This window comes from Pangasianodon hypophthalmus, chromosome 20 (genome assembly GCF_027358585.1).
Source record: "Pangasianodon hypophthalmus isolate fPanHyp1 chromosome 20, fPanHyp1.pri, whole genome shotgun sequence".
NCBI classification, from domain to species: Eukaryota; Metazoa; Chordata; class Actinopteri; order Siluriformes; family Pangasiidae; genus Pangasianodon; species Pangasianodon hypophthalmus.
In genome coordinates this window covers 20,221,476-20,232,580 of record NC_069729.1, presented here as the reverse complement: position 1 = coordinate 20,232,580, position 11,105 = coordinate 20,221,476, and the positions used below count along the sequence as shown (strand labels likewise).

The following is an 11,105-nucleotide window of genomic DNA, read 5'->3' as shown; positions in this document are numbered from 1 at the left end:
TCGCATTATTATTAACTTTTTTATTAATGGCTTGATATCATAATTCGGAAATCATCAAGTAACTATTGATTTCCACTCAATAATCATGGAGTCAGTACAGTTTGTGGATAAAAGGAAGGAAAACATAACGAAGAAATTATGAACTATTATGAAATTAATACTTAATTATGAAATTAAGAAATTAGCAACTGATGTGCGAATATTTAACTCTAACACATCAATGCCACGTGGACCTCGTTTACATGTTTCTCCTGGTTCGAGTGCTGAAATTTTGATTCCTGTTCAACTGACATAATTAAAATAATGTTAAATGTTTAAAAAAATTTGCTGTTTGTGATCGTGCAAATAAATAAAAACTGATATTATATAGCATTTATAAACAATTATGTTGAAAGCTAAATATTCAGGCACAGTATTTCAGTTAATGAGTAAATTCTTTCCTATAAATCCATACCAGACTTTTGTTTAATGATGCGTTTGTATTTGTATTTTTAGTGTTTTCATGTTTATAAAATGATAAACTCGTAATACAAGAAGGTTTTTTTTTCTGTTTTAGATCTTTAATCAGTAACATTTACGCCAGTGTTACAGGAAAGACACCAAAGTAGTAAATACCAAATACAAGTTTCACACTAATCTACTACATCATACAGCAGAATAAATTATACCATGAGAATGTTCTCCCACACACACACACACACACACACACACACTCACACACACATACACACACACACATGCTAAACAGAAAAGGAAGAAAGCATAAACACAAATCCTAAGTGATCAGTTTAAGGTTTCAGGGGTTCAGGAGGAAATAGATACACTTTTAATATCCAAATGTCGATTAGCGCACGTTAGCCACGGATGGTCTATGCTAAGAGTCGATTCTCTGTTTATTTATAAAATGTACACAGTCAGGGGCAAAGGAATCATCTAAACGGTCAACAGCTACTCGCAGTGTCTTGATATGTTGAGGCTTCATGAGGAGTCGTTCAGTGCTGGAGCCGCAGTAGCACCGAGCATGGCTGTGTTTTTCAACCACATGTATTCAACAACAATCGAACAAACGTCTCTGTTCAAAAAAAAAAAAAAACCTCTCACATCTGCAAACTGAAAAAGTTCAGTTTTTTATCATCCACATATTCGATGTCAGTTTGTGTAGTGGTTAGGAAGAGTCAAATATAATATATACTGTATATATTTCACAATTATTTTGGGAATTTATGGAATGCAGTTTCATGTTATAGCAATTTTTTCCATCATTACAGAAACAAAAGATAAGAACAAAAAAAAAAAAAACACACTGACAAAGTACTGTATTTTGTAAAATGATACATATCAATTAAAAAGCAAAGTAAAGTAAATGTAAAAAGAAAAAGACAAAAAAAATCCCTTGTTTCATCTACTATCGAACATCTTTTTTTTTGGTTTAGTATAAAACATACTCTTTATAAACAAACAATACAATCTGCGTGTTTTACTGTACAATTTCCTTCATGGGCAACTAAATACGCTGGAATATACAAAGGTCAAAGGTCAAAGATCGGAATGATTTAAATGCGGTGTGTGGGATCGGACCGTCGTTAGTTAAAGAAAGAGTGAGAGTGAAGAACGGGAAGGCGACAGTGCAGGAAATGAAAAGAAAGAGAGGAGAAAAAAGCGAGAATGTGATGTTGCGCTTTCACCTGTGCCCTTTAGCGACTGAGATGATGATCTGATTTGTGGAAATGTGTGTGAACGCTGCAGCCTGAGGGACTCGGATCATCATGGAGAAGTGGAACGCTCCGACGTTCCTCCATGATCCAAACACCACACGAGTAAAGGTGTTTGTTCCAAAACGTGTAGACTTCGTTTATTTTATTATTACATCAGGTCCAAATATCTAAGACCACATTAAAAATTTAGGATTATCTGCTTAATTGAAAATTGGAAATAAACACAAAGTTTCAGAATTTTGAAAAAATTCAAAACAACGTTCAATATTTTGATATTCAGTATTGAAGATTCTGCACTATTTCTGTGTCGTTATTTAAAATGCAGCAAATGTGTGATATTGATCACGTGAACTCTTTTGTACAATAGATCAGATTTTTTCTTCTAATCTTATCTCTATCGATGGATTAGATCTAATGTCAGGTTTTACACAAACTCGTGGAGATCGTGCCTGAAACTTCTGAAACTGGTGTAAATATTTTTAAGATTTTACTTTTCACTCAAGTTGTTGCTGATAATGAAAAGTGCTGTATGAAATTACAAAGCAGTTTCACTATTTATACAAAGGAAGAATCCAGGAAGGAACTGCAGTGTAATAATTCAGTAATAGTAGTTGATGTAGTCAAAGTTGGGTGTAGCACACAAAAGTCCTTCATCTGCTGTGTGAGCAAAGTGCTTCTGAGTCTTTAGGAGGTGAAAGCAGGTTCTGTTTCTCTCAAAATGGAATTTTTACTACATGTACTACATATATAGATTCCTGTTTAACTTCGCTTGAGGTAAGTCTTTAATTTTAAGAGCTTAGGGATGGATTGAAAGACTTTGGTTGTCCATAGGACCTCACAAATATCCCCCAAATCCTCTTTCCTAAGGGAGAAGAGTGAAGAGAACATTTGTCTCACAAGTGATGACGTCAGTTCCCAGGAGAACGTCCTCAGTCAGACTTTCCAAGCTCTTCTGGAATGTAAAGTGAAATATGAAAGCTCAAATCGCTCAGGACACACAGCAGCTCGGGGAGAAACAAAATGGTCGCAACATGCACCGTTTCACATTAAGACTACAGATTTCAAAACTGGGAATGGGAAAGGAATGTTACGGTCTGACAAACACAAATTCAGACAGAATGAAGGAATGAAGGGATTAGTGCTCATAACTTTTCTGGCAACTTCATCGTTATTATTATGATGTTTGTTTAAATCGTAAAATAATTTGATGAATTTTTGAATGAGATCTGGTCGCTATTGTGTTTCAGAGCAAAAACAAAGGCATTAATCATAATTACAACAACAAGAAACAGGAGAATTATCATTATCAGAAGAATACTAATAAAAAAATTAACAATTTTTAATGACATTGGACTTCATAGATGACTATATACAGGAAGAGACGCAGCCGGAAATAAAAGCCTTGTCCACTTTATCAGACGAGTTCTCACTTAAACATCAGGGACAACAGGCTGTAAGTGTCACGCACACACACGTTATAGAATTCCAAGCAGATCCGGATGCTGGTGTGTGTGTGTAAGGGTGTGTGTATGTGTGTGTGTGTATGTGTGTATTAGATGATCAGTAGGCCTGTCCCGTCTCCACTTGCAGCAGCCCGAGTACTGCTGAGTGATCTCCCAGCTTCATCCTCCTCTGGGTGGACAGACTGACGTTTTTAGCCAGGTAGTCCACTGCACCTAGAAAATCACACACACACACACACACACACACACATTCACATTAGTTGTGCCATTATTCTAATTTGACTCATGAATCACTGTATCCTGTATGGGACAGGGATAGCGATGTATTACGCAAGTCCCACCCTTTCATTAAAAAAGAGCCAATCACATTGTTGCAAGGGCATTAGAGGAAAAATATTGGCCTATCAGATTCTTAGATTCTTAGCTGTGCAGATATAGGCTGTCTTCACACCAGCGTTGCTAACTTAGTGTCTCTAGATTTGGTGAACTTTGACTATTGATCACTCTTTTTCCCAACAACCAGTCAGTGATCAGTGAGCACTGTTCCCGACAACCAATTAGAGATCGCCATTTTCCCCAATGACCAATCAGAGATCACTATTTTCCCCAATGACCAATCAGAGATCACCATTGTTCCTGGCAACCATTTACTGATCACCAATATTCCCAACGACCAATCACCATTCTTCCTGTTTGTTGGCAACACAGCACTATCATAGCTGAAGCATGAACCCATGCTGTCACTCACTGGAGACGTGTGTGTGTGTGTGTGTGTGTGTGTGTGTGTGTGTCTGTGTGTGTGTGCCACTCTTTATTACTCTTGGCATCTCAGATTTCATGCCTCACACACTCCTCATCAAAGCCCGTCCATTCATTCTGCCGTCATTAAGCGGCTCACGTCGCTCAATCTCTCTGATAATTAACCTGACACTCACTCATCAGCTCGCCTCCCACAGCTCCTGCACCTTCCTATCGATCCAACATTACACACACATACACACACATGCACACATGCACACACACACACAGAGTGATAACACACACTTCACTTGCACTCCACACACCGAGGCAGTGAGCAGAAGCGCTGCAGTTTGGCCCCAGTGTCAACACCAGCCACTGATTATGTTAATTTAATCAATCAGTCCTTTCCTGGCCTGCAGCATGCGTGTGTGTGTTTGTGTGTGTGTGTGTGTGTGTTTTAGGGAAGGTGAAAGAGGTGGCTAAGAGGACACTGACCCCCCTGAGGGTACTTGGTGGTCTTTGAAGCAGCCCGGTGCCCGTTTCCCCAGCCGAGCAGAGCGGGGTGTGACTAACCGAAGAGCCCCGGGACATGAACAGGGTCTTTATCAGGAGCATGTGTGTGTTCCTCCGGACACAGGGGTCAGGGAGGGAAAGAGAGACGGCCATCGATCGACACATTCACCACTTCTACCACCCCTAAACAAAACAATTATTTTTGCCTGGTGGTAGAAAGTCAAGGTGATTGCACTTGAAGAAATTTCGCAGCTTATCCGAGGAACTGAAATGTTCTAGATTATATCACGACTCATTATTACTACTACACATTTCAAGTAAATATGAGGTACTGGGCCACTCCAGGAGAAATGTTTAAGAAATAAAACATGCTGTGTTGTGCTGTTAGAGGAAACTCATCAACGACGGGGCGATGTGAAGACGCAGAGTTACTGTTACCACCCGGCAACATGTCCTGAAGTGTTTCATTCCTCTTACACCACAGCAATTTTCCAACGATTACAATTTTTATTTTTTATATTTATGTGTTTAACACTGTGGAACGTCTGAGAAACATGTTCTGGTTATCACTTATGTAAACAGTCGTTCCCTTACCAGTGGCTCATTTTTCTTTCTCTTGAAGTTAATAAGACAAAAACACACATTTAGTCGTGTTACTGAGAAACCACAAAAAGCGTAAACTCTCCATAGCTTTACCTCGGCCTGTTACAAAGTGCTGACACCGGAGACTCCTTCCAAAAATGTAAATGTTAAATGTTAAGTATCTTCTTCACCAAACAAGTAGTTGCATGTGTTTTTAATCCGTTTATGTAGAGCATCTTCCATACAAGTGTTGAGCTGTTACTACAGAAATGTTAAGGTATTAATACTCACTCTGGCCGTACTGGCTGTACTGGTAGCCGGCTGTAACGGGGTCCACGCTGTAGCTGGTGGCGCTGTAAGTGGGAGGGCAGTAGGATTGGGACGAGGTCAGGCTCTCCACGCTCTTGATGGGGTCCGAGCGCTGGCTGCAGCTGGCCGAGATGGAGCCGGAGGCGTCCAGGCTGCTGTGGAGCGGCGAGATGGAGAAGTCGTGCTGTGGCTGAGAGGGCACGGCGTTGGGGTTGCTCAGGATGCTCATCACCTGCAGAGACACGGAGGAATAAAGCAAAGGATGCTTAAAACATCCAATCTGAGTTCTCCAATATTTCATCATCGTGAGTCATGTACTAACTTTTCAAGAACTTTTCACGAAGAACTTTCCTGTCATATTCACAAACTACAATGTCCAGTGAAATTCTTATCCGTTCTCACGGATGCTGCTGTAGATAAGAAATAACTACAAATAAAATAAAGACTGTTAAAAAAATGAGAAAGATGTCATGGGTATGTATATATATATATATATATATATATATATATATATATATATATATATATATATATATATATATAATGTATATATACAATATTGTGGAAGAGTTGTGTGAAGATTAACAAAGCTCCGCTCTTTGTTTAATAAGTGGCTTGGAGATTTATCCATCACCACGCATTAAATCTCACCCTGGAAATTCTTGCAGAGATTTATTAAGTGTAAGAGAGCGCCGGGACAGCGTGGACTCCCAGGCTGAAAGAGCCAGGGCACGGGCGTCAGCCAGGCCGTCAGCGACTAGCTCACTGTCCCCAGACCTGCAGCTCAACAAGCGCTGAGGGAGAACTTAATCCCACCCTCCAGGCATCCCACAATCCCCTGCTCATGAATAATAACGAGTCAAGAAAGATCCGGCCAAGCACCCATTCACGGACGTGCCTTTTTGTTTTCCGACCAAATTACACTGTGCTTTATAAAACAGATCACAAATCCTCAGCAGTTTAACTTTATATATTAAATTTACATATACAGGAATGGAAGAATACAGAAAAACTAGACTTCACAGTGAAAATATGGGGTTTTGCATTAAAAAAAAAAGTGAAAGATGCTACTCGGATATATACTAACAATTAAGATAAAAGATGTGTTTTAAAAGTAAAGTCATTTGGTTGTTTTAATTAGGATGCAGGACATATTTTTTTCAAAATGATATCAGTTGAAATATCACAAATTTGAGATCAGAAATTTGTACAATATTGACAATTCAGGTGAGGTAGTTGTGATAATTTTAATGATATAACAATAACAAATTGTTATTGCTTTGATCAGATGTTTAAATATAGCTATACATATATATTTTTTTAAAATAAGGGCTAAAATGCACAGAAAGGTGATTGCTTGAAACAAAAACAAATATATTACCACAATCTTATTAAAGGTGTGCATCAGGACTGGGAATTTTACTTTGATCTGTATGGGAGAATATGAAGCTTGACAAAGATTGTGATTATGTGAGTAATATTCGATCACATGTAGAACAACAATGTGAAGGTGTATTTTAACGTGATGCTGTGAAAATTGCCGCCAAGTGACATCACGTGAATAATATGTGAAAAAGAATGGATCATGTGGAGGAGTAAACCACATGGACTGCATGTGAAGGAATTAAGGTGAAAATAAATTAATTAGGTGGAAAAAAAAGATGTACTACTGTGTGAAAAAATAACATATTAAGTGTCAAAAACCCACGTGAGTCACGTGATCATTAAAATGACATGAGGTTTCTGGAAGAGAATTTTCAGATGTACGCAGTAAAAGTACAAAACTCTGAAACAAAAATGTAGGAATGAAATACTAACAAAACTCTTCAGTGCTTTCCAGTGTGACTGGTTTACTGCTGTATAAATTCCTGTTTAGAGAACGTGTGAGACATCAGTGCGAGAGGCTGCGTACAGAACATCATGCCGTGGTTGTTCAATACTGCGATTTAGAGTAACGCCAGATGTGAGACAGACAAAGCGAAATGAGGGAAAGGTGTGTGGGGAACACTCATAATGCTCTGCATCCGTTCCATAAACAAGATGGTAAATCTGCAACCTGTGCAGTATATTTAAGAGCTTTATGAGACCATGTTCAGGGACGTGAGGCCCTGAGAGAGAGAGAGAGAGAGAGAGAGAGAGAGAGAAAGGATGGAAAGATGCCTCACACATGATCTCTCTCTTTCTCCTCACATCAGGTTTGTGTTGAATCGGCTACGCTGCGCTGCCCTTTGGCCTCCCTGCCTGCTAAACCAATTAGTCCATCATGGAGTTGCTTAGACACACACACACACACACATATGCACAACCTGTGTGCACACGCTGTGCAAAATAGCCTCTGGTGGGGGGGAAACATGGCGTGGACATTGGAGCCGCCTTGATGCTCTGGAGGAAATGTATTATTTTTAATATTCGACAAACGCTTCTCCTAGGAAATGGGAAACACTCGAGGCACATCAGTTAGCCATTTCCGCATGTTAATTCTATCAATAGGTCTCCTCACACACACACACACACACACACACGGAGCATGTATGTGACAAGGATTCATATATGCTGGAGATTCATGGTCTGTCCAGTTGAGACATGTATGATGTGACTGTATGGAGAATTTTTATATTTCCTGATTAAAACGAAAGCAAGTGGAAGAGCACAGTTAGCCCTTGTCATGCTATTCAGCGTGTGTGCGTGTGTGTGTGTGTGTGTGTGCGTGTGTGTGTGTGTGTGTGTGTGGGCGGGGTGGTATGCGGGGGTATGGTGCTGGTGTGACTTGGTACACCTTTAGAAAAAGGGGTTCTTGAAGTGTGCATGGGTAATAAGGGTTCTTAGCCTCCTTCTAAACAGGTTCTACTTGATATAGTACACTTGAAAAAAAAGGGTTCTTCAAGGGTTCTTTAAGGCTTCGTTTGATGATTAAGAGTTCTTGGTGAACTAGAATGGTTCTACATGGAACTCTTTCTAATACAGAAACACTCTAAGGAGCACAGACTTCAGAACCCTTTATAAACATATATAGCATATCACATACAACAGACCATCAGAAGAACACGTATTTGGTTCATTTAAAACAACATGTATAGATGCATATAGCTCACGTTGTAGCCCATCTGCTTCTTTACACAAAGTATTGGCCCCCCTCTACCCCACCCATCCATGAATAGGGACCTCCAGAAGACCAAGAAGCCTTGAAGACCCTTTTTTTCTCTAAGGGTGAATTGCTTCTATTCCTTCTTTTTCATCTTTCTTCTTTCCTTCATCATTTAAAAAAATATACAGAATCCTAAAGGAGTTTGTCCCTCTGGGGGAACCTTTGAAGGTAGTAGAACACTTACAGGGGGCAAAGAATGATGATGATGGTGATGATGATGATGATATGAGTATTTTACACACCTACAAGTGAATGCTGAGTTGAGAAACAGTCCAGCAACCAAAAATATCCGGTGCTGGTCAGTGAGACAGTGTTAAAAACCCAAACATCACTGTTGTACACTCGTAACACACACATACTGGTGGTCTTGTGGAGGTCTCTAACCCTGAGTAGAGGGGGTGAATACTTTGTGCACAGCAACAGATGGGCTGTGAAGTGAACTATATGCTTGGGTTGTGTAATAAACCTTTCCAAAGACAGAGTGTTAAAGTAAGCATCAGAGGAAAATAAATCTACGGCAAGTAATGTGCTAAGTTCCATGAGAAGGTTGAGGAGAAGTTGATTGACCTTGATGCAGTGAGATTATCTCCTTCACCTGAGATCTGATTACACACGTCTCGTCACCCCGGGACGCTCACGTGGCTGAAAAAACCCAAATCAATAGCATCCTGAGTCTTAATCTGATACCATGTTTTATCTGGATCATCTCCCGTTGGAGAGGGAAGAAGACGAGCACCTTGTGGCTATCACACACACTTCACAACCTCCTTCCCTCCTGCAGTATCTCTCTCTCTCTCTCTCTCTCTCACTCTCACTCTCCTTTCCCTCGTTCTCCATGTGACTTTGATGAGCTGTGTGTCGTGTAGATAACCGCTGCCAGGACTGCAGTGTGTAAAAGCACAGAGCCTCAGGGTAAGCGCCCGTCTCAACACACACCCGTCTCTCTCCCTCTCTCTCTCTCTCTCTCTGCTCATAGATTACTCAATAAGTCATAATACGAAGAGGGAAAAAAAAAACTAATTAATTCTCCCAACTTCTGAGAGCTCGCAGCCTGCGGCGTCTCTAAAGCACAAGTGTAAGTTGATACAATGTGCATCCTTTCAGATAAACAAACACGCAGACAAAACGCTGGGCTTTCACTCCGTCCACACACACACACACACGCGCGCACCAAGCAGTCAAATTATACACTATAAAATTATTATGCTACAAATGTAAGTGGCAGTTAGATTACATTTTCACAAGTGGGAATGAGAATTATAAGTAGACTGCTTATTTATTTATTTATTTATTTATTTATTTGTCCATCTATTTATTTGCTTGTTCATTCAAAGTTTTTTTTTTTACAAACAGCAGTGAGTGTAACTCCACGTCAGTAGCAATGACAATCAGAAATCATTTATTCCATCATATGCTTTATTTCTTTTGTTATTTATTAAAGATTTTATTAATCATATAGTTCTTATTTATTAAACAGCGTTTTTACATATTCATTTATTTGTTCATTCATTCATTCATCATTAAAAAAATCCTTTGTTTTTTGTAACTCCACTTCAGTAGAAAAGACAATGAAAAAATCCTAAATGAACCCCCATGCCACGTGCTTTTATTTATTTATTATTATTTATTAAACATTTTATTACATATACTATTTATTAAACAGGTTTCTAACATATTTATTCAGTTATTTACTCAATCATTTTTAAAAATCTTTTTTTTGTAAGTACACCTTAGTAACAATGAAAGTCAAACATCCTAAATTTGTTCCCCCATGTCATTTATTTTATTTATTATTTATTATTTATTAAACAGCTTTAAGAAACTAACTCATTTATTCATTCATTTATTCATTTCTAATTTTTTTTTTCATTATTTTCTTTGTAAGTACACTTTAGTAGCAATGAGAGTCAAAAACCTTAAATTTAATCCCTCATGCCATAGGAAACAGCTTTATTTTTTATGTATAATTTATTAAACATTTTATTACTTCTATATTTTAATTCAGTATTTATTAAATATATTAATCTAATTCTATTTTTTAAATATTATTTTATTGAAAGTGCACTTTAGTAACATTGACAGTCAAAAATCCTACATTTATCCCTCTTATTGCATGAAACAGCTTACTCAGTCCATGGAAAATAAAATAAAATAAATAAATGCATGATGATATGATATAAAAGAGTTATTCAAACACACACACACACACACACACACAGAGGTTTGGTGATTGGTGAAGTGTCGAGTACAAAGACTTCTATAGGACTGAGTTACTGAATTCGCCTGAGGGTCGGCAGCCTGCAGAGGAGATAGCAGAACCCTTCTTTCCTAACACACACACACACACACACACACACACACAATCCTAATCTGGCCCACAGTGGATTATGGGGACTTTGTCGCCACAAACTCCCCCTTTTTGAGTCCTCAGTACCCTCCGGTGATACCTTCAAGTTTAACAGAGGTCAGGGTGGAGAACCGCGGAGAATCTGCTGCCGGAGTGTGTGTGAGCCGCCTGAGTGTGTGTGAGCTGCCCGAGTGTGTGTGAGCTGCTGAGAGTTATCGGAGAAGAGTAGAACAACATCACTGATTGGCCGAGCTGATAGACAGAGTGAAAACGGCGAGAGACTCAAGTGG

At 39.0% G+C, this 11,105-nt stretch overlaps 1 protein-coding gene across 2 annotated transcripts in view; it reads right to left on the bottom strand.

The window, feature by feature from the left end:
• Positions 1–583: 583 nt before the first annotated feature.
• pax7a (paired box 7a) overlaps positions 584–11,105 on the bottom strand; it is a 58,479-nt gene continuing 47,957 nt past the window's right edge. For both annotated transcript variants that reach the window (XM_026932768.3, XM_026932769.3), the window contains exons 8-9: positions 5,306–5,555; positions 584–3,391 (exon numbers count right to left, since the gene is read on the bottom strand). In XM_026932768.3, coding sequence (XP_026788569.3) covers positions 3,276–3,391; positions 5,306–5,555 — 366 coding nt within the window. In that variant the 3' untranslated portion in view covers positions 584–3,275. The remainder of the gene's footprint in view (positions 3,392–5,305; positions 5,556–11,105) is intronic.